At 59.5% G+C, this 23,394-nt stretch overlaps 1 protein-coding gene across 5 annotated transcripts in view; it reads left to right on the top strand.

Moving 5' to 3' along the window:
* The first annotated feature begins 7,263 nt into the window (after positions 1-7,263).
* The window catches only part of MYBPC2 (myosin binding protein C2), a 117,304-nt gene continuing 101,173 nt past the window's right edge, over positions 7,264-23,394 (top strand). For all 5 annotated transcript variants that reach the window (XM_090127566.1, XM_090127564.1, XM_090127565.1 and 2 more), the window contains exons 1-6: positions 7,264-7,334; positions 9,979-10,050; positions 10,962-10,982; positions 14,311-14,388; positions 17,889-18,031; positions 21,406-21,523. In XM_090127566.1, the coding sequence (XP_089983692.1) occupies positions 7,313-7,334; positions 9,979-10,050; positions 10,962-10,982; positions 14,311-14,388; positions 17,889-18,031; positions 21,406-21,523 (454 nt within the window). In that variant the 5' untranslated portion in view covers positions 7,264-7,312. The remainder of the gene's footprint in view (positions 7,335-9,978; positions 10,051-10,961; positions 10,983-14,310; positions 14,389-17,888; positions 18,032-21,405; positions 21,524-23,394) is intronic.

The following is a 23,394-nucleotide window of genomic DNA, read 5'->3' as shown; positions in this document are numbered from 1 at the left end:
TTTTTAGGGGGGGGGGGACAGTTTGGGGTGACCCCCCCCCCAATATTCACCTCTATTTGAGGCGCCCCCCCCCCCAGATTGACCCCCCCCCATATTCACCCCATTTATTTGGGGTGCCCCCCCCCATATTGACCCCCGCCCATATTGACCGCCATTTATTTGGGGTGCCCCCCCCCCCCCAATTGACCCCCCCCCATATTGACCCCCCCCCATATTGACCCCCATTTTTTTGAGTGGGGGGGGACGGTTTGGGGTGACCCCCCCCCAATATTCACCTCTATTTGAGGTGCCCCCCCCCCCCCATATTGATCCCCATCTATTTGGGGTGCCCCCCCATATTGACCCCCCCCCACATTGACCGCCATTTATTTCAGCTGCCCCCCCCCATATTGACCCCCTTTTTTTGAGTGGGGGGGGGACGGTTTGGGGTGACCCCCCCCCCAATATTCACCTCTATTTGAGGTGCCCCCCCCATATTGACCCCCCCCATATTGACCCCCTTTTTTTTGAGGGGGGGGGGACGGTTTGGGGTGACCCCCCCCCCCAATATTCACCTCTATTCGAGGCGCCCCCCCCCATATTGACCCCCCCCCCACATTGACCCCCATTTATTTCAGGTGCCCCCCCCCCATATTGACCCCCTTTTTTTGAGTGGGGGGGGGACAGTTTGGGGTGACCCCCCCCCCAATATTCACCTCTATTTGGGGTGCCCCCCCCCATATTGACCCCCCCCCCATATTGACTCCATTTTTGAGTGGGGGGGGGGACAGTTTAAGGTGACCCCCCCCCCCATATTCACCCCATTTATTTGGGGTGCCCCCCCCAAAATTGACCCCCCCCCCATATTAAGCCCCATTTATTTGGGTGCCCCCCCCCTCACCTCCACATTGACCCCCATTTTTTTTTTTTGGGGGGGGGCATTTTGGGGTCAACCCCCCCCCAATAGACCCCAATTATTTTGGGGGGGGGGGGGGCATTTTTTGGGTGCCCCCCACCCCCCTTTTATTGACCCTCATTTTCGAGTGGGGGGGGGCAGTTTGGTGTCCCCCCCCCCCCAAAAAAAAAAAGTGTTTTGGGGGGGGTTACTTCCGCCCCCCCCCTCGCCCCCCCCCCCCCCCCCATAGACTCCAATTATTCTTCTTTTGGAGGGGGGGGGGTCATTTTTGGGGCTGCCCCCCCCCCCTCATTGACCCCCATTCATTTCGGGTTCCCCCCCCCCTTCCCCCCCCCCAATTATTTAATCTCCCCCCACCCCCATTGACCCCAATTATTTTGAGGGGGGGGGGGGGGGATCATTTTTTGGGGCCGCCCCCCCCCATATTGACCCCAATTTTTTTGGGGGGGGGGTCATTTTTGGCTGCCCCCCCCATATTGACCCCAATTTTTTTTGGGGGGGGGGGTCAATTTTGGCTGCCCCCCCCCCCCCCAGCGGCTCCATTTATTTGGGGGTCTCCCATTGACCCCAATTTTTTGGGGGGGGGTCATTTTTGGCTGCCCCCCCCATATTGACCCCTATTTTTTTGGGGGGGTGGTCATTTTCGTGTCCCCCCCCTTACATTAATCCTTTTATTGGGGGGGGGGGGGGGTTCATTTTGGGGACCCCCCCCCCATTTTGACCCCTATATTTTTTTTGGGGGGGGGAATCATTTTGGCGGTGCCCCCCCCTCGTTCACCCCACTATTTCAGGGGGGGGGGGGGGGGGTGATTTTAATGTGCCCCCCCCTCCGTATTCACCCGAATTTTGGAAGGGGGGGGGGGTTGTGCCCCCCCCCCTCACAGCCGCCATTTTTTTTTTGGGGGGGCGGGGGGGGGGGAATTGGGGTGTGTGTATTCGTGGGGGGGGGGGGGGGTGATTTTTGGGGTGCCCCCCCCCTCCCCTTTTCATTTAGCATGATCCTTCCTGGTGCCCCCCCCCGCGCCCCCCCCCCCCCCCGTCCCTTATAAACGCCTTTAGCCACACAAGTCTCATTTCGTCTCATTTATTTTGGGGGGGGGGGATTTTGGGACCCCCCCCCCTTGTTATTAATGGGGTTTTTCGAGGGGGGGGGCAATTAATGGGGGGTTTGGGGGTTTTTTATGAGCCCCCCCCCTTCTATTAATTGGGGGGGGGGGGATTTTGGGACCCCCCCCCACCTTTATTAATGGGGTTTTTGGAGGGGGGGGGCAATTAATGGGGGGATTTCGGGGTCTTTGTGAGCCCCCCCCCTCTATTAATTGGGGGGGGGGGATTTTGGGGTCCCCCCCCTTCTTATGAATGGGATTTTTGGGGGGGGGGGGGGCAATTAATGAAGGAATTTCGGGGTTTTTGTGCCCCCCCCCCTTCTACTAATTGGGGGGGGGGAATTTTGGGACCACCCCCCCTTATTAATGGTTTTTTTGGGGGGGGGGGGGGGAGCTCGTTAATTTTGGGGCGGGGGGGGGGGTGGGATTTTTGTCCCTCCTCTTTAATTTCTGACTCTTCCCCCCCCATTAAAACGAGCCCCCCCCCCCCCAAAATGCCCCCCCCCCCCCCCATAAAGGTGCTGCCCCCGATAAAAAACGTCCCCATAAAGTTGAGACCCCCCCCCAATTTGTGCCCCCCCCCCAGTATGGACCCCCCCCCAATAAAAACGACCCCCCCCCCCCCAAATGCCCCCCTCTATTAAACGACCCCCCCCATAATAACGCCCCCCAACCCCCATAAAATCGAGACCCCCCCCCAAACTGTGCCCCCCCCCCCAACATGGACCCCCCCCCAATAAAACCGAGCCCCCTCCCCAATTTGTGCCCCCCCCCCAATATGGACCCCCTCAAATAAACGCCCCCCCCCTCAATAAAAGCGTCCCCCCCCAAACGATGCCCCCCCCCCAAAAATGCCAAAATCCCCCCCCCCAATAAAGACGACCCCCCCCCATAAAGGTGCCCCCCCCCATAAAAACACCCCTGACCCCGCTAAAATCGACGTCCCCCCCCCAATACGGACCCCCCCCCAATAGAAACGACCCCCCCCCAATAAATGCCCCCCCCCAATAAAACCGAGCCCCCTCCCCAATTTGTGCCCCCCCCCCCTAATATGGACCCCCTCAAATAAACGCCCCCCCCCACCAATAAAAACGACCCCCCCCAAACGATGCCCCCCCCCCAAAATGCTAAAATCCCCCCCCCAAAATGCCCCCCCCATAAAGGTGCCCCCCCCCATAAAAACACCCCTGACCCCCCTAAAATCGACGCCCCCCCCCAATACGGACCCCCCCCAATAGAAACGACCGCCCCCAATAAATGCCCCCCCTCAACAAAACCGAGCCCCCCCCCAATAAAACCCAGCCCCCTCCCCAATTTGTGCCCCCCCCCAATATGGACCCCCTCAAATAAACGCCCCCCCCACCAATAAAAACGACCCCCCCCAACGATGCCCCCTCCCCCAAAATGCCCCCCGCCCCATAAAGACAACCCCCCCATAAAGGTGCCCCCCCCATAAAAACACCCCTAACCCCCCTAAAATCGACGCCCCCCCCCCCAATACGGACCACCCCCCAATAGAAACGACCCCCCCCCAATAAATGCCCCCCCCCCAAAGAAAAAAAACCCAGCCCCCCCCCTAACGGTGCCCCCCCCCCGTTTGTACCTCTGGGGGGGGGGGGGGGGGGGGGGTTGAAATCAGAGCAGCGGCGGCATTGCGTGACCCCGCGGGGGGGGGGGGGGGCGCGGGGGGGGGCACGCATTTATGGCACTGCGGGGGTGGAGCTGCCCCCCCCCCCCGCCTTGGATTTGTGCCCCCCCCCCCCTCACCGCAGCGCTGTGACCGCAGTGTGACCCCCCCGCGCCCCCCCCCCCCCCCCCTCGGGGACATCGATCCTATGGGCCCCTATGGGGGGGGGATTTTTTCGGGGGGGGGGCACCGTTAGGGGGGGGCTGGGTGTTTTTTTTTTGGGGGGGGGCATTAATTGGGGGGGGTCGTCGATTTTAGGGGGGTTAGGGGTGTTTTTATGGGGGGGGCACCTATGGGGGGGTGATTTTTATGGGGGGGGGCACCTATAGGGGGGGATTTTTCGGGGGGGGGCATCTATGAGGGGGAGAATTTATGGGGGGGGCACCAATGGGGGGTGATTTTTACGGGGGGGGGGGCACCTATGGGGGGGTATTTTTCGGGGGGGGGCACCTATGGGGGGATGATTTTTACGGGGGGGGGCACCGTTAGGGGGGGGCTGGGTTTTTTTTTGGGGGGGGGGGGCTTTTATTCGGGGGGGGTCGTTTCTATTGGGGGGGGTCCGTATTGGGGGGGGGGCGTCGATTTTAGGGGGGTTAGGGGTGATTTTTATGGGGGGGGGCACCTATGGGGGGGTGATTTTTATGGGGGGGGGCATCTATGGGGGGGGGATTTTTTCGGGGGGGGGGCACCGTTGGGGGGGGCTGGGGTTTTTTTTTTTGGGGGGGGGGCATTTATTGGGGGGGGGAATTTATGGGGGGGGGCACCAATGGGGGGGGGTTTCGGGGGGGGGCACCAATGGGGGGTGATTTTTTCGGGGGGGGGCACCTATGAGGGGTGATTTTTATGGGGGGGGCACCTATGGGGGCTGATTTTTATGGGGGGGCATCTATGGGGGGAGAATTTATGGGGGGGCATTATGGGGGGGTATTTTTCGGGGGGGGGCACCTATGATGGGGAGAATTTATGGGGGGGGGCCCTATGGGGGGGGATTTTTACAGGGGGGGCACCGTTAGGGGGGGCTGGTTTTTTTTTTTGGGGGGGGGGCATTTATTGGGGGGGGTCGTTTCTATTGGGGGGGGGTCCGTATTGGGGGTGATTTTTATGGGGGGGGGGCACCTATGGGGGGAGAATTTATGGGGGGGGTACCAATGGGGGGTGATTTTTACGGGGGGGGCACCTATGGGGGGGTATTTTTTGGGGGGGGGGCACCTATGGGGGGGGATTTTTTCGGGGCGGGGCGTCTATGGGGGGTGATTTTTATGGGGGGGGGCACCTATGGGGGGAGATATTTGGGGGGGGGCACCAATGGGGGGGGATTTTTTCGGGGGGGGCACCTATGGGGGCTGATTTTTATGGGGGGGGGCACCTATGGGGGGGGGAGAATTTATGGGGGGGGTGTATGGGGGGGCCTCTATGGGGGGCTGGGGGGGGGGGCAGCACCTATGGGTGGAGAAGCACTTATGGGGGGGGGGGGCTTTTGTGGGGGGGGAAGCCTTTATGGGGGGGGCACAAATTGAGGGGGAGTCCCATATTTTAGGGGGGGTCCGCACTTTTGGGGGGGCTCCGATATTATGGGGGGGGGTCTCATTTTTTATGGGGGTGTCCCACATTGAGGGGGGGGGGAAACCTTTATTGGGGGGGGGGGTCCCCAAATCCGGGGGGTTCCCATATTTGTAGGGGGGGCACCTTTTTTTTGGGGGGGGGAGGCGACTTTAGGGGGGGGTCCCAACTTTAGGGGGGGGGGATCCATATTGAGGGGGGTCCATATTTATTGGGGGGGGGGGGTCCCACCTTAATGGGGGGGGGAACAACTTTATAGGGGGTCCATATCTATGGGGGGGGGGGCATTTTATATGGGGGGGGGTCTATATTTGGGTCCCACGTTTATGGGGGGGGCACATTTCTAGGGCGGATCCCAACATGATGGCGGGGGGGGAGGGGGGGGGGCAACTTTATGGGGGGGGGGGCGTCCCATATTCGGTAGAGGAAAGCATCTTTATGAGAGGGGACCCATATTTGGGGGGGGGGGGGTATTTTTATGGGGGGGGGTATTTTTAGTGAGGGAGGAATCCATCATGGGGGGGGGCAGGATTTCTACCCGGGGGGGGGCGGTATTTTTTTCCAAAGGGGGGGGGGGGGAGAGGCGCACATGAGGTGGGGGGAGGGGGGGGGGGGGACAAACACGGGGGGGGGGAGGATGAGGGGGGGGCAGGTGGGGGGAGGGGCAGACAAAGCGGGGGGGGGCACAAAAAGGGGGGGGATGGGGGGGCATAAAATTGGGGGGCACGCAAAAAGGGGGGGGGCAAAAAGGGGGGGACACTGGAAGTTCGGCACGTGGGGGGGGGGGGGCAAAAAAGGGGAGGGGGGGATAAAAGCAAAGGGGGCACAAATGGGGGGGGGGGGCAAAAAGGTGGGTGGGTAGAGGAGGGGGGGGGAACTTAAAGGGGGGTACACCGGAAGTGGGTAATTGGGGGAGGGGGGGGGAACAGAAAGTGGGGGGCAAAAAGAGGGCGCATGAAAAGGGGGGGCACACGTGGGGGGGGGCACAAAAAGGGGGGGACACAAAAAAGGGGGGGAACACCGGAAATGGGCACATGAGGGGTGAGGAGGGGGCATGCGGGGGGGGAGGGGGCACCGGAAGTGGGTTTGTGGGGAGGGGCCACGTTGGGGTGGGAAGCACACGGGGGGGGCAAAAAAAAAGAGGGGGGGGGAACCGGAAGTAATCAGAGGGGTGGGGGCAAAAAGGGGGGGGGGGCACAAAAAGAGGGGAGCAGAAAAAAGGGGGGAGGGCGACAAAAAAAAAAAGGGGGGGGACACCGGAAGTGGGTACATTGATAGGGGGGGCACAAAAAGGGGGGGGGGGGGTGCAGAAAAAAGTGGAAGGGAGGGGCACAAAAAAGGGGGGGGGGCACAGTGGTCAGGGGACAGAAAAAAAAAGGGGGACACCGGAAGTGGGCAAATAAGGTGGGGGGGGGCACAAAAAGGGGGGGGACGCCGGAAGTGGGCAAATAAAGTGGGGGGGGGCAGAAAAAGTTGGGGGACGCCGGAAGTGGGCAAATAAAGTGGGGGGGGCAGAAAAAGTTAGGGGGGACACCGGAAATGGGCAAATAAAGTGCGGGGGCACAAAAAGTTGGGGGACGCCGGAAGTGGGCAAATAAAGTGGGGGGGGCAGAAAAAGGGGGGGGCCGCCGGAAGTGGGCATGTGGGGGGCGGGGGGGAGAGAAAAAAGGGGGGGACGCCGGAAGTGGGCAAATAAAGTGGGGGGGGCAGAAAAAGTTGGGGGACGCCGGAAGTGGGCAAATAAAGTGGGGGGGGGCAGAAAAAGGGGGGGGCCGCCGGAAGTGGGCATGTGGGGGGCGGAGGGGAGAGAAATAAGGGGGGGGACACCGGAAGTGGGCAAATAAAGTGGGGGGGGCACAAAAAGTTGGGGGACGCCGGAAGTGGGCAAATAAAGTGGGGGGGGGCAGAAAAAGGGGGGGGCCGCCGGAAGTGGGCATGTGGGGGGCGGGGGGGAGAGAAAAAAGGGGGGGACACCGGAAGTGGGGAAGGGGACACACACGTGGGGGGGGGGGAGGGGGGGATTAAAGGTTCCCCACCGGGGGGGGGGGGACAAACGGAGCCGAAATGCCCGAACCCAGCAAAGCCGGTAGGGGGGGGCATTAATTAGCGTTAATTAGCATGAATTAATTAGCGTTAATTAGCATGAATTAGCATCAATTAGTCTTGATTAATTAGAGATATTTAGCTCGGATGGGTTTTCATTAGCCGTAGCGGTGGGGGGGGGGGGGGGGGGGTTAATTATAGAGGGGGTAATTAATTAGCGCGGGGGGGGGGGGTTAATTATCTGGGGAGCAATTAGGAGGGTAATTAATTACTAGGGAGGGGGGGTAATTAATTACGAAGAAGAGTATGGAGTTAGCACCGGGGGGGGGGCGGGGGGGGAGCAATTAATTACCCAGGGAGGGTAATTAATAAGTGATCGGGGTAATTAATTATAGTGGGCAATTAGCAATTAGGAAGGCAATTAATTGCTTATGGGTGGGCAATTAATTAATTAATTGTTGGAGGGGGGGGTTAATTAATGGGGGATGGGGGAGTCCCTAATTTTGGGGGTGGGGGGACATTGATTGGGAGGTGTTAATTAGTAGGGAGCTAATTAACTGGGTAAGGCATTAATTAAGGGAACGGGGCATTAATTAAGAGGGGAGGTTACTAATTGGAGAGGGCTTTAATTAAGGGGGGTTCACTAATTGGGCATCGCACTAATGAAAGGTATTAATTAAAGAGGGGGAGTAATTAAGGGGGATCGCTAATTGGGGAGGGCATTAATTAAGGGGGGAGGGCATTAATTAAAGGGGGTCACTAATTAAGGCGGGGCTCAGTAATTGCGGAGGGCATAAAATAAGGGGGGGGTCACTAATTAAGGGGGGGATCACTAATTGGGGAGGGCCTTAATTAAGGGGGTTCACTAATTGGGGGTGATCACTAATTGGGGAGGGTATTAAATGAGGGGTCTCTAATTAAGAGGGGGTCACTAATGAAGGGGAGGTCAGTAATTGGGGACGGCATTAATTAGGGGGGGTCACTAATTGGGGAGGGCCTTAATTAAGGGGGTTCACTAATTAAGAGTGGTCACTAATTAAGGGGGGTCACTAATTGGGGAGGGCCTTAATTAAGGGGGGGTCACTAATGAAGGGGGGTCACTAATTGGGGAGGGCATTAATTAAGGGGGATCACTAATTAAAGCGGGGATCACTAATTGGGGAGGGCCTTAATTAAGGGGGGTCACTAATGAAGGGGAGGTCAGTAATTGGGGAGGGCATTAATTAGGGGGGGGGTCACTAATTAAGGCGGGGGTCACTAATTGGGGAGGGCCTTAATTAAGGGGGTTCACTAATTGGGGGTGATCACTAATTGGGGAGAGCATTAATTAAGGGGGAATCACGAATTCGGGGGGATCACTAATTGGGGAGGGCATTAAATGCGGGGTCTTTAATTAAGGGGGGTCACTAATTAAGGGGGGGGTCACTAATTGGGGAGGGCATTAATTAAGGGGGGGGGTCACTAATTAAGGCGGGGGTCACTAATTGGGGAGGGCCTTAATGAGGGGGGGGAGGGGGGGCTATTTTTGGAGCTGACATTGATTGCAGCGACAGCTGGGGGGGGGGGGGGGGGGGGATTAATTACCTCTCGGGGGGGGGTTAATTACCTTTAATGGGATTAATTACCCACGGGGGGGGGGGGAGGGGCGTGGTGCCTGATGGGATTAATTACGTCATGGAGGGGGGGGGGGGATTAATTACCCTTGGGAGGGGGGTTAATTAATTGCCTTTATATGGGTTTAACTGCCCCTGAGGGAGGGGGTGGGTTAATTAATGAAGTAATTAAGGAAGCGGTTGCGTTAATTGCCTGCCCTTGGTGGAATTAATTGCCCCCCAGTGTTGCTAATTGCCCCATGGGGGGTGGGGGGGTAATTAAGTAATTAATTAATTAATAACCCCCCCCCTAAGGGTTAATTAAGTAAGTAATTAATTGAGTGAATTGATTTCCGGGGGAAGTTAGAAGCCCTTAATGGAATTAATTAACCGCAAGGATGTTAATTGCCCTCGGGACGGGCTTAATTAATTGCACCTAGTGGGGTTAATTGCCATAACGAATGTTAATTACCCCGGAGGGAGGGGGGGTGTTTAATTAATTGGCCTTAACTCGGGTTAATTACCCCGACATGGGGTTAATTAATTGCCCTTAATTGGATTAATTGTCGCCGAGGGATTCATTAATTGCCCCTAGCGGGGTTAATTAACCCGGGATGGGGTTCATTAATTAACCCTAATGGTGTCAATGGCTCTTAATGGAGTTAATTAACTGTCCCCAGTGGTGTTAATTGCCCTTAACTGGGATTAATTACCCACGGGGGATTAATTAATTACCCCTAATGCGGTTAATTGCCCCTAATAGCGTTAATTACCCCGGGATGGGGTTAATTAATTATCCCTCATGGTGTTAATCGCCCTTGAGCTAATTGCTCAGGCGGGTAATTAATTGCCCCCCAATCGTGTTAATTATCTCAATGGGTTAATTACTGCGAGACGGGCTTAATTAATTAATTGCTGTTAATTGACCCCCGAGAGGCGTTAACTTTCCTTGGGGGGAGGCAAATCAATTCCCCCCCGCTGGCTTTAATTCAATTAATTAATTAATCTTAATGTGGTTAATGAACCCGGAGGGGGAGAGAAGGAGGAGGGGAGGGGGGCGGTGCTTAATTAATTGGTTAATTGCGTTAATTGCAGCGCCAAAGAAGGAGGCGAAGAAGAAGGAGGAGAAAAAGAAAGAGGAGAAAAAAGAGGAGGCGGCGCCGAAAGGTCGTTAATTAGGGGCGCTAATTAATTAATTAGTTGGGGGGGTGCTCATTAAACGCGCTGGTAATTGGGGGCGTGGGAGGGCCGATTGTGTGGCGCTCATTAATTAATTGGGGGGAGCGCTAATAAGTGGGTGGAGGGGCTGATTGGGGGGAGCTGTAATTAATTGGGGGGGCTGTAATTAATTGGGGGGGCGGTAATTAATTGGGGGGCGCTCATTAAGTGGGGGGAGCGCTAATAATTGAGGGAGGGTGCCAATTGAGGGGGCTGTTATTAATTGGGGGGCGCTTATTAATTGGAGCGCTAATTGCGGGGTTCTAATGAATTAATTGGGAGGCGCTCGTTAATTGGAGAGGCGCTAATTAATTGGGGGGGGCGCCCCATTAATTGGAGGGGGCGCTAATTATGGGAGGACGGGGGGAAGAAATGGGGGGGGGCTAATTAAGGTGGGCACTAATTGGGGGCATACTTAAGGGGGGGAAGTTAATTAAAGGGGGCGCTAATTGTGGAGGCTAATTAAAGGGGGGGCAACAATTGGGGGGTCAAAACTGGGGGGGTTAATTAAGGGAGGTACACTAATTGGGGGGGTTAATTAAGTGAGGCAGACTAATGGGGGGGGGGTGGTAATTAAGGGGGGGGGCATTAATTGGGGAGTAATTAAAGGAGGGCCCTAATTGGGGGGGAAGGGCATAATTAGGGGAGCTAATTAAGGAGGGTTCACTAATTGCGGGGAGCTAATGAAGGCAAAGGCACCACTGGGGGGGGGGAGGGGGGTGCATTAATTAAGGGAGGAGGCACTAATGAAGGGGGATACGAATGGGGGGGTGGGGCGTTAATTAAGAGGGGGTGTTAATTAAGCTAATTAATTAATTAATTGACTTCTACCCCCCCCCCCCCCCCCATTGTCGTTGCAGAGCACAAAGATGAAGCCGCAGGTGAGCGACGCACAGCGCCCCCTATGGGCGGCCCCATAAGTGGGACCCTATAAGGGGGATCCTATAAGTGGGACCAACCCCATAAGTGGGACTGACCCTATAAGGGGGACCGACCCCATAAGTGGGATCCCCATAAGTGGGACCCTATAAGTGGGACCGACCCTATAAGTGGGACTGACCCTATAAGGGGGACCGACCCCATAAGTGGGATCCCCATAAGTGGGACCCTATAAGTGGGACCGACCCTATAAGTGGGACCGACCCTATAAGGGGGACCGACCCTATAAGTGGGACCCTATAAGTGGGACCCTATAAGTGGGACCCTATAAGTGGGACCCTATAAGGGGGACCGACCCTATAAGTGGGACTGATCCTATAAGGGGGACTGACCCCATAAGTAGGACCCTATAAGGGGGACCCCATAAGTGGGACCCCATAAGTGGGACACCATAAATGGGACCCCATAAGGGGGACCCTATAACAGGGACCCTATAAGTGGGAACCTATAAGGGGGACCCCATAAGGGGGATCCCATAAGTGGGACCCTATAACGGGGACCCCATAAGTGGGACTGACCCTATAAGGGGGACCGACCCCATAAGTGGGATCCCCATAAGTGGGACCCTATAAGTGGGACCGACCCTATAAGTGGGACCGACCCTATAAGGGGGACCGACCCTATAAGTGGGACCCTATAAGTGGGACCCTATAAGTGGGACCCTATAAGTGGGACCCTATAAGGGGGACCGACCCTATAAGTGGGACTGATCCTATAAGGGGGACTGACCCCATAAGTAGGACCCTATAAGGGGGACCCCATAAGTGGGACCCCATAAGTGGGACACCATAAATGGGACCCCATAAGGGGGACCCTATAACAGGGACCCTATAAGTGGGAACCTATAAGGGGGACCCCATAAGGGGGATCCCATAAGTGGGACCCTATAACGGGGACCCCATAAGTGGGACTGACCCTATAAGGGGGACCGACCCCATAAGTGGGATCCCCATAAGTGGGACCCTATAAGTGGGACTGACCCTATAAGTGGGACTGACCCTATAAGGGGGACTGACTCCATAAGTGGGACCCCATAAGTGGGACCCTATAAGGGGGACCCTATAAGGGGGACCGACCCTATAAGTGGGACTGATCCTATAAGGGGGACCGACCCCATAAGTGGGACCCCATAAGTGGGACACCATAAATGGGACCCTATAATGGGGACCCTATAAGTGGGAACCTATAAGGGGGACCCCATAAGGGGGACCCTATAACAGGGACCCCATAAGTGGGACCCTATAACGGGGACCCCATAAGTGGGACCGACCCCATAAGTGGAACTAACCCTATAAGGGGGACCGACTCCATAAGTAGATCCCCATAAGTGGGACCGACCCCATAAGTGGGACCCTATAAGGGGGACCCCATAAGTGGGACCCCATAAGTGGGACCCTATAACGGGGACCCCATAAGGCGGACCCCATAACGGGGACCCCATAAGTGGGACACCATAAATGGGACCCTATAAGGGGGACCCTATAATGGGGACCCTATAAGTGGGAACCTATAAGGGGGACCCCATAAGTGGGATCCCATAAGTGGGACCCTATAACGGGGACCCCATAAGTGGGACTGATCCTATAAGGGGGACCGACCCCATAAGTGGGACCCCATAAGTGGGACCCCATAAGTGGGACCCCATACGTGGGACCCTATAAGGGGGACCCTATAAGGGGGACCGACCCCATAAGTGGGACCCCATAAGTGGGACCCTATAACGGGGACCCCATAAGTGGGACCCCATAAGTGGGACCGACCCCATAAGTGGGACCGACCCTATAAGGGGGACCGACCCCATAAGTAGATCCCCATAAGTGGGACCGACCCCATAAGTGGGACTGACCCTATAAGGGGGACCGACCCCATAAGTGGGATCCCCATAAGTGGGACCCTATAAGGGGGACCGACCCCATAAGTGGGACTGACCCCATAAGTAGATCCCCATAAGTGTGACCCCAAAATGGGACCTCAAAAAACGGGACCCCCAAAAAATGCACCCCAAAAAATGGGATCCCCATAAACGGGACCTCAAACAAATGGGATCTGAAAGTGGGACCCCAAAAAAGTGGGACCCCAAAATGGGACCCCAATAACGGGACCCCATAAGCGTGACCCCAAAATGGGACCTCAAAAAAGTGGGACCCCATAAGCGTGACCCCAAAATGGGACCCCAATAACGGGACCCCATAAGCGTGACCCCAAAATGGGACCTCAAAAAACGAGACCCCATATAAATGGGACCCCAAAACGGGACCCCATAAGTGTGAACCCAAAAACGTGGGACCCCAAAATGGGACCCCAAGAAACGGGACCCCATAAGTGTGACCCCAAATAAGTGGGACCCCAAAAAATGGGACCCCATAAGCTTGACCCCAAAATGGGACCCCAAAAAACGGGACCCCATAAATGTGACCCCAAATAAGTGGGACCCCAAAATGGTACCCCAAGAAACGGGACCCCATAAGTGTGACCCCAAAAACGTGGGACCCTAAAATGGGGCTCCAAAAAACGGGACCCCATAAGTGTGACCCCAAATAGTGGGACCCCAAAATGGGACCCCAAAAAACGGGACCCCATAAGCGTGACCCCAAAATGGGACCCCAAAAACGGAACCCCATAAGTGTGAACCCAAAAACGTGGGACCCCAAAATGGGACCCCAAGAAACGGGACCCCATAAGTGTGAACCCAAAAAAGTGGACCCCAAAATGGGGCCCCAAAAAACGGGACCCCATAAGTTGGGCCCCAAAATGGGACCCCATAAGCGTGACCCCAAAATGGGACCCCAAAAACGGAACCCCATAAGTGTGACCCCAAAAAATGGGACCCCAAAATGGGACCCCAAGAAACGGGACTCCATAAGTGGGACCCCAAAAACGTGGGACCCCAAAATGGGGCCCCAAAAACGGGACCCCATAAGTTGGGCCCCAAAATGGGACCCCATAAGCGTGACCCCAAAATGGGACCCCAAAAACGGAACCCCATAAGTGTGACCCCAAAAAATGGGACCCCAAAATGGGACCCCAAGAAACGGGACTCCATAAGTGTGACCCCAAAAACGTGGGACCCCAAAATGGGGCCCCAAAAAACGGGACCCCATAAATGTGACTCCAAAAAATGGGACCCCAAAATGGGACCCCAAAAAATGGGACCCCAATAACGGGACCCCAAAAAACGGGACCCCATAAGCGTGACCCCAAAATGGGACCCCAATAACGGGACCCCATAAGCGTGACCCCAAATGACGGCGCCCCCATTTGCGCCCCCAGACGACGTTGCCCCCCCCGAGCCCAGCGACCCCGAAGGGCTTTTCCTCAGCAAACCTCAAAACGTGATGGTGGAGAGCGGTAAGGGGGGCTGTGGGGTCGGGGGGGCCTTATGGGGTCGGTGGGGTCTCTATGGGGTCGGGGGGGTCCTAATGGGGCTGGGGGGGTCTCTATGGGGTCGGGGGGTCTCTATGGGGTCGGGGGGGGGCTTATGGGGTCGGTGGGGTCTCTATGGGGTCGGGGGGGTCCTAATGGGGCTGGGGGGGTCTCTATGGGGTCGGGGGGTCTCTATGGGGTCGGGGGGGGGCTTATGGGGTCGGTGGGGTCTCTATGGGGTCGGGGGGGTCCTAATGGGGCTGGGGGCGTCTCTATGGGGTCGGGGGGTCTCTATGGGGTCGGGGGGGGGCTTATGGGGTCGGTGGGGTCTCTATGGGGTCGGGGGGGTCCTAATGGGGCTGGGGGCGTCTCTATGGGGTCGGGGGGTCTCTATGGGGTCGGGGGGGGGCTTATGGGGTCGGGGGGTCTCTATGGGGTCGGGGGGGGCTTATGGGGTCGGGGGATCTCTATGGGGTCGGGGGGGTCCTTATGGGGTCGGGGGGGCATCCCTGTGGGGCCAGGGGGGGTCCCTATGGGGTCGGGGGGGGGCTTATGGGGTCGGGGGGTCTCTATGGGGTCGGAGGGGTCCTTATGGGGCTGGGGGGTCTCTACGGGGTCGGGGGGGTCCTTATGGGGTCGGGGGGGTTCTTATGGGGTCGGGGGGGCATCCCTGTGGGGCCAGGCGGGGTCCTTATGGGGTCGGGGGGGTCTCTATGGGGTCGGTGGGGTCTCTATGGGGTCGGGGGGGGGCTTATGGGGTCGGGGGGTCTCTATGGGGTCGGGGGGGGCCTTATGGGGTCGGTGGGGTCTCTATGGGGTCGGGGGGGTCCTAATGGGGCTGGGGGGGTCTCTATGGGGTCGGGGGGTCTCTATGGGGTCGGGGGGGGGCTTATGGGGTCGGGGGGTCTCTATGGGGTCGGGGGGGGCTTATGGGGTCGGGGGATCTCTATGGGGTCGGGGGGGTCCTTATGGGGTCGGGGGGGGGCTTATGGGGTCGGGGGGGTCCTTATGGGGTCGGGGGGGGGCTTATGGGGTCGGGGGGGTCTCTATGGGGTCGGGGGGGTCTCTATGGGGTCGGGGGGGTCCTTATGGGACTGGGGGGTCTCTATGAGGTCGGGGGAGTCCTTATGGGGCTGGGGGGTCTCTATGGGGTCGGGGGGGGGCTTATGGGGTCGGGGGCTCTCTATGAGGTCGGGGGGGGTCCTTATGGGGTCGGGGGGGTCTCTATGGGGTCGGGGGGGTCCTTATGGGGTCGGGGGGTCTCTATGGGGTCGGTGGGGTCTCTATGGGGTCGGGGGGTCCTTATGGGGCTGGGGGGTCTCTATGGGGTCGGGGGGGTGTCCTTATGGGGTCGGGGGGGGCATCCCTGTGGGGCCAGGGGGGGTCCCTATGGGGCCGGGGGGGGGCTTATGGGGTCGGGGGGTCTCTATGGGGTCGGTGGGGTCTCTATGGGGTCGGGGGGGTCCTAATGGGGCTGGGGGGTCTCTATGGGGTCGGGGGGGTCCTTATGGGGTCGGGGGGGGCATCCCTGTGGGGCCAGGGGGGGTCCCTATGGGGTCGGGGGGGGCTTATGGGGTCGGGGAGTCTCTATGGGGTCGGTGGGGGCCTTATGGGGTCGGGGGGGGGCTTATGGGGTCGGGGGGTCCTTATGGGGTCGGGGGGGCATCCCTGTGGGGCCAGGGGGGGCCCTTACGGGGTCGGGGGGGTCTCTATGGGGTCGGGGGCGGGCTTATGGGGTCGGGGGGGTCTCTATGGGGTCGGGGGGGTCCTTATGGGGCTGGGGGGTCTCTATGGGGTCGGGGGGTCCTTATGGGGTCGGGGGGGCATCCCTGTGGGGCCAGGGGGGGTCCTTATGGGGTCGGGGGGGTCTCTATGGGGTCGGGGGGGGCTTATGGGGTCGGGGGGTCTCTATGGGGTCAGGGGGGGGCTTATGGGGTCGGGAGGGTCTCTATGGGGTCGGGGGGGGTCCTTATGGGGTCGGGGGTGGGGATCCCTGTGGGGCCAGGGGGGGGCTATGGGACAGTAAGGGGGGCTGTGGGGTGGGGGTCCCTATGGGGCAGGGGGGGTCTCTATGGGGCTGGGAGGTCTCTATGGGGTCGGGGGGGTCCTTATGGGGTCGGGGGGGGCATCCCTGTGGGGCCGGGCGGGGTTCCTATGGGGTCGGGGGCGTCCTTATGGGGTCGAGGGGGGCCTTATGGGGTTGGGGGGGGGATCCCTGTGTGGCCGGGGGGGGTCTCTATGGGGCTGAGGGGGGTCTATGGGGCCAGAGGGGGGCTATGGGGCAGGGGGATCACTATGGGGTTGGGGGAGTCCTTATGGGGTCGGGGGGTCCCTATGGGTCCCTATGTGCCCTTATGGGTCCCTCTGGGTCCCTCCATGCCCCCACGTGCCCCTATGTGCCCCTATGTGCCCCTATGTGCCCCTATGGGGTCCCTGTGGGTCCCTACGTGCCCCCATGTGCCCCCATGTCCCCCCTATGTGCCCCTATGTGCCCCCACGTGCCCCTGTGTGTCCCTATATGCCCCTATGTGCCCCCATGTCCCCCCGATGTGCCCCTATGTGCCCCCACGTGCCCCCATGTGCCACCGTGTGCCCCCACGTGCCCCCATGTGTCCCTATATGCCCCTATGTGCCCCCATGTCCCCCCATGTGTCCCTATATGCCCCTATGTGCCCCTATGTGCCCCCATGTCCCCCCTATGTGCCCCTATGTGCCCCCATGTCCCCAATATGTGCCCCCTATGTGCCCCCATCTGTCCCCATGTGCCCCCACGTGCCCCCATGTGTCCCTATATGCCCCTATGGGGTCCCTATGTCCCCCCTATGTGCCCCCTATGGGTCCCTCGGTGCCCCCACGTGCCCCCATGTCCCCCCTATGTGCCCCTATGGGGTCCCTATGTGCCCCTATGGGGTCCCCATGAGTCCCTCCGTGCCCCCATGTGCCCCTATGTGCCCCTCCGTGCCCTCATGTCCCCCCTATGTGCCCCTATGTGCCCCTATGCGGTCCCTATGTGCCCCTATGTGCTCCTATGTGCCCCCATGTCCCCCCTATGTGCCCCCATGTGCCCCCATGTGCCCCTGTGTGTCCCTATATGCCCCTATGGGGTCCCTATGTGCCCCTATGGGGTCCCCATGAGTCCCTCCGTGCCCCCATGTGCCCCCATGTGCCCCTATGTGCCCCCATCTGTCCCCACGTGCCCCTGTGTGTCCCTATATTCCCCTATGTGCCCCCATGTCCCCCCTATGTGCCCCTATGTGCCCCCATGTCCCCCCTATGTGCCCCTATGGGGTCCCTATGTGCCCCTATGGGGTCCCCATGAGTCCCTCTGTGCCTGCATGTGCCCCCATGTCCCCCCTATGTGCCCCTATGTGCCCCCATGTCCGCCCTATGTGCCCCCTATGTGCCCCCACGTGCCCCTCGGTGCCCCCACGTGACCCCACGTGCCCCCACGTGACCCCACGTGACCCCACTCGCCCCGCCCCCAGGTCGGGACGTGACGGTGACGGCGCGGGTCGCGGGCGCGGCGCTGGCGGCGAAGCCGGCGGTGAAGTGGTTCAAAGGGAAATGGGCGGAGCTGAGCGACAAGACGGCGCGCTGCCGCCTGCGCCAGAGCGTGGATGGGGACAAGGTGCGCCGCCCCATAGCCCGGACCCCATAGGGGAGCCACGACCCCATAGGGGAGCCACGACCCCATAGGGGAGCCATGATCCCATAGGGGTGCCATGACCCCATAGGGGAGCCCTGACCCCATAGGGGGGGAGCCATGATCCCATAGGGGAGCCACGACCCCATAGGGGAGCCATGACCCCATAGGGGAGCCATGACCCCATAGGGGAGCCATGACCCCATAGGGGTGCCATGATCCCATAGGGGAGCCATGACCCTATGGGGGGGGAGCCCTGATCCCATAGCGGAGCCATGACCCCATAGGGGAGCCATGACCCCATAGGGGAGCCATGACCCCATGGGGAGGGAGCCATGACCCCATGGGGAGGGAGCCATGACCCCATGGGGAGGGAGCCATGACCCCATAGGGGTGCCCTGATCCTATGGAGGGGGAGCCCTGACCCCATAGGGGTGCCACGACCCCATAGGGGAGCCACGACCCCATAGGGGAGCCATGACCCCATAGGGGAGCCCTGATCCTATGGGGGGAAGCCCTGATCCCATAGGGGAGCCACGACCCCATAGGGGAGCCACGACCCCATAGGGGAGGGAGCCATGACCCCATAGGGGTGCCATGATCCCATAGGGGAGCCCTGATCCTATGGGGGGAGAGCCCTGATCTCATAGGGGAGCCCTGACCCCATAGGGGGGAGACCTGACCCCATAGGGTAGACCGGACCCCATAGGGGTGCCATGACCCCATAGGGGAGCCATGACCCCATAGGGGAGCCCTGATCCCATAGGGGAGCCCTGATCCCATGGGGGGAAGCCCTGATCCCATAGGGGAGCCACGACCCCATAGGGGAGCCACGACCCCATGGGGAGGGAGCCATGACCCCATAGGGGTGCCATGATCCCATAGGGGAGCCCTGATCCTATGGGGGGAGAGCCCTGATCTCATAGGGGAGCCCTGACCCCATAGGGGGGAGACCTGACCCCATAGGGTAGACCGGACCCCATAGGGGTGCCATGACCCCATAGGGGAGCCATGACCCCATAGGGGAGCCCTGATCCCATGGGGGGGAGCCCTGATCCCATAGGGGTGCCATGACCCCATAGGGGAGCCATGACCCCATAGGGGAGCCATGACCCCATGGGGGGGAGCCCTGATCCCATAGGGGTGCCATGACCCCATAGGGGAGCCATGACCCCATAGGGGAGCCATGACCCCATAGGGGAGCCATGACCCCATAGGGGAGCCCTGATCCCATAGGGGAGCCACGACCCCATAGGGGAGCCACGACCCCATAGGGGAGCCACGACCCCATAGGGGAGCCCTGATCCTATGGGGGGAGAGCCCTGATCCCATAGGGGAGCCACGACCCCATAGGGGAGCCATGACCCCATAGGGGAGCCATGACCCCATAGGGGAGCCCTGATCCTATGGGGGGAGAGCCCTGATCCCATTGGGGTGTCCCATGGGGACAAGGTGTGCGGCCCCACAGCCCCGACCCCATAGGGGAGCCCCGACCCCGTAGGGGAGCCATGACCCCATAGGGGAGCCATGATCCCGTAGGGGAGGGAGCCATGACCCCATGGGGAGGGAGCCCTGATCCTATGGGGGAGCCATGACCCCATAGGGGAGCCCTGATCCTATGGGGGAGCCATGACCCCATAGGGGAGCCCTGATCCCATAGGGGAGCCATGACCCCATAGGGGAGCCCTGACCCCATAGGGGAGCCATGATCCTATGGGGGGGGAGCCCTGATCCCACAGGGGAGCCCTGACCCCATAGGGGAGCCACGACCCCATAGGGGAGCCATGACCCCATAGGGGTGCCCTGACCCCATAGGGGTGCCCTGACCCCATAGGGGGGGGAGACCGGACCCCATAGGGGAGCCCTGATCCCATAGGGGTGCCATGACCCCATAGGGGAGCCATGACCCCATAGGGGAGCCATGACCCCATGGGGGGGGAGCCCTGACCCCATGGGGGAGCCCTGACCCCATGGGGGAGCCCTGACCCCATGGGGGAGCCCTGACCCCGTAGGGGAGGCACGAACCCGTAGGGGAGGCACGACCCCGTAGGGGGGGAGGCACGACCCCATAGGGGGGGAGGCACGACCCCATAGGGGGGGAGCCATGACCCCATAGGGGGGGAGCCATGACCCCATAGGGGGGGGAGCCCTGACCCCATAGGGGAGCCCTGATCCTATGGGGGCGGAGCCCCGATCCCATTGGGGTGCCCCATGGGGACAAGGTGCATGGCCCCACAGCCCCGACCCCATAGGGGAGCCCTGACCCCATAGGGGGGAGCCCCGACCCCATAGGGGGGGAGCCCCGACCCCATAGGGGTGCCCTGATCCCATGGGGGGGGAGCCCTGACCCCATAGGTGTGCCCCGACCCCATAGGGGGGAGCCCACGGGGACAAGGTGCGCGGCCCCACAGCCCCTACCCCGTAGGTGTGCCCTGACCCCATGGGGGGGAGCCCCGACCCCATAGGGGTGCCCACGCAGACCCCAAAGCCACCCCATAGGGAGCCCGTGGACAGACTGGGGGGACCCCATAGGTACCCCATAGATGCCCCATAGATGCCACATAGGGAGTCCATAGATGCCCCATAGATGCCCCATAGATGCCCCATAGGGAGGCCCCATAGGGAGGCCCCATAGGGAGGCCCCATAGGGAGGCCCCATAGCGGCCCCATAGGGAGGCCCCATAGGGAGCCCCACAGGTACCCCATAGATCCCCCATGGATGCCCCACAGATATCCCATAGAAACCCCATAGAAACCCCATAGAAACCCCATAGGGAGCCCCATAGAAACCCCATAGGGAGCCCCATAGGGAGCCCCATAGCGGCCCCATAGGGAGCCCCACAGGTACCCCATAGATCCCCCATGGATGCCCCACAGATATCCCATAGAAACCCCATAGAAACCCCATAGAAGCCCCATAGAAACCCCATAGATGCCCCATAGAAGCCCCATAGGGAGCCCCATAGAAACCCCATAGGGAGCCCCATAGGGAGCCCATAGGGAGCCCCATAGGGAGCCCCATAGGGAGCCCCATAGATGCCCCATTGGGAGGCCCCATAGGGAGCCCCACAGGTACCCCATAGATCCCCCATGGATGCCCCACAGAAACCCCACAGAAACCCCACAGAAACCCCACAGAAACCCCACAGAAACCCCACAGAAACCCCACAGAAACCCCACAGAAACCCCACAGAAACCCCACAGAAACCCCCATTCCCCTGTATCCCCCACATCCCCCATCATCTACCCCATATCCCCCCCATATATCCCCCACATCCCCACCTAATGACGCTCCCCAGCTAATTACCCCCCCCTCCCCACCCCCCTAATTACCCCCGATTAATTAATCACCCCCCCAGGTGCACACCTTTGAGCTGACCATCACCAAAGTGGTGATGGGCGACCGCGGCGACTACCGCTGCGAGGTGACGGCCAAGGACCAGAAGGACAGCTGCTCCTTCAGCATCGACGTGGAGGGTGAGACCCCCCCCCAAATTAATAGAGACCCCCCCCCATAAAAAATTGGGACCCCCCCCAAACCCCAAAGCCAAAAAATCCCCCAAAATTTCAGGATCTCCACTCAAAAGACCCCATAAAAGTGCCTCCCCCCCTCCCATCCCCCCACTGCTCCTTCAGTATGGATGTGGAGGGTGAGACCCCCCCCCCCAAGATAATAGGGACCCCCCCCCAAATTATAGAGAACCCCCCCATAAAAAATTGGGACCCCCCCCAAATCCCCAAGCCAAAAAATCCCCCAAAAATCCGGGATCTCCACTCCAAAAGACCCCATAAAAGTGCCTCCCCCCCTCCCATCCCCCCACTGCTCCTTCAGTATGGATGTGGAGGGTGAGACCCCCCCCCCAAGATAATAGGGACCCCCCCCAAATTATAGAGAACCCCCCCATAAAAAATTGGGACCCCCCCCAAATCCCCAAGCCAAAAAATCCCCCAAAAATCCGGGATCTCCACTCCAAAAGACCCCATAAAAGTGCCTCCCCCCCTCCCATCCCCCCACTGCTCCTTCAGTATGGATGTGGAGGGTGAGACCCCCCCCCAAGATAATAGGGACCCCCCCCCAAATTATAGAGAACCCCCCCATAAAAAATTGGGACCCCCCCCAAATCCCCAAGCCAAAAAATCCCCCAAAAATCTGGGATCTCCACTCCAAAAGACCCCACAATGTTGCCCACCCCCCCGCTGCTCCTTCAGTATGGATGTAGAGGGTGAGACCCCCCCCAAATTAATAGAGACCCCCCCCCATAAAAAATTGGGACCCCCCCCCAAATCCCAAAGCCAAGAAACCCCCCAAAAATCCGGGATCTCCACTCCAAAAGACCCCATAAAAGTGCCTCCCCCCCTCCCATCCCCCCACTGCTCCTTCAGTATGGATGTGGAGGGTGAGACCCCCCCCCAAATTAATAGAGACCCCCCCCCATAAAAAATTGGGACCCCCCCCAAACCCCAAAGCCAAAAAATCCCCCAAAATTTCAGGATCTCCACTCAAAAGACCCCATAAAAGTGCCTCCCCCCCCCACTGCTCCTTCAGCATCGATGTGGAGGGTGAGACCCCCCCCCAAATTAATAGAGACCCCCCCCCATAAAAAATTGGGACCCCCCCCCAAATCCCAAAGCCAAGAAACCCCCCAAAAATCCGGGATCTCCACTCCAAAAGACCCCATAAAAGTGCCTCCCCCCCCACTGCTCCTTCAGTATGGATGTAGAGGGTGAGACCCCCCCCCAAGATAATAGGGACCCCCCCCCAAATTATAGAGAACCCCCCCATAAAAAATTGGGACCCCCCCCAAATCCCCAAGCCAAAAAATCCCCCAAAAATCTGGGATCTCCACTCCAAAAGACCCCACAATGTTGCCCACCCCCCCGCTGCTCCTTCAGTATGGATGTAGAGGGTGAGACCCCCCCCAAGTTAATAGAGACCCCCCCCATAAAAAATTGGGACCCCCCCCAAATCCCCAAGCCAAAAAATCCCCCAAAAATCCGGGATCTCCACTCCAAAAGACCCCATAAAAGTGCCTCCCCCCCCCGGCTCCATCAGCATCGATGTGGAGGGTGAGACCCCCCCCAAATAAACTAGGACCCCCCCCAAAATAATAGAGACCCCCCCCATAAAAAATTGGGACCCCCCCCCCAAACCGCAAAGCCAAAAAATCCCCCAAAATTTCAGGATCTCCACTCAAAAGACCCCATAAAAGTGCCTCCCCCCCTCCCATCCCCCCACTGCTCCTTCAGCATCGATGTGGAGGGTGAGACCCCCCCCCAAGATAATAGGGACCCCCCCCAAATTATAGAGAACCCCCCCATAAAAAATTGGGACCCCCCCCCCAAATCCC

This window comes from Phasianus colchicus, chromosome 31 (assembly GCF_987193195.1).
Source record: "Phasianus colchicus chromosome 31, bPhaCol1.hap1.1, whole genome shotgun sequence".
In the NCBI taxonomy this organism is placed as follows: domain Eukaryota; kingdom Metazoa; phylum Chordata; class Aves; order Galliformes; family Phasianidae; genus Phasianus; species Phasianus colchicus.
Note: the sequence above shows the minus strand (reverse complement) of the source record. Positions and strands in the feature narration are given on the sequence as shown.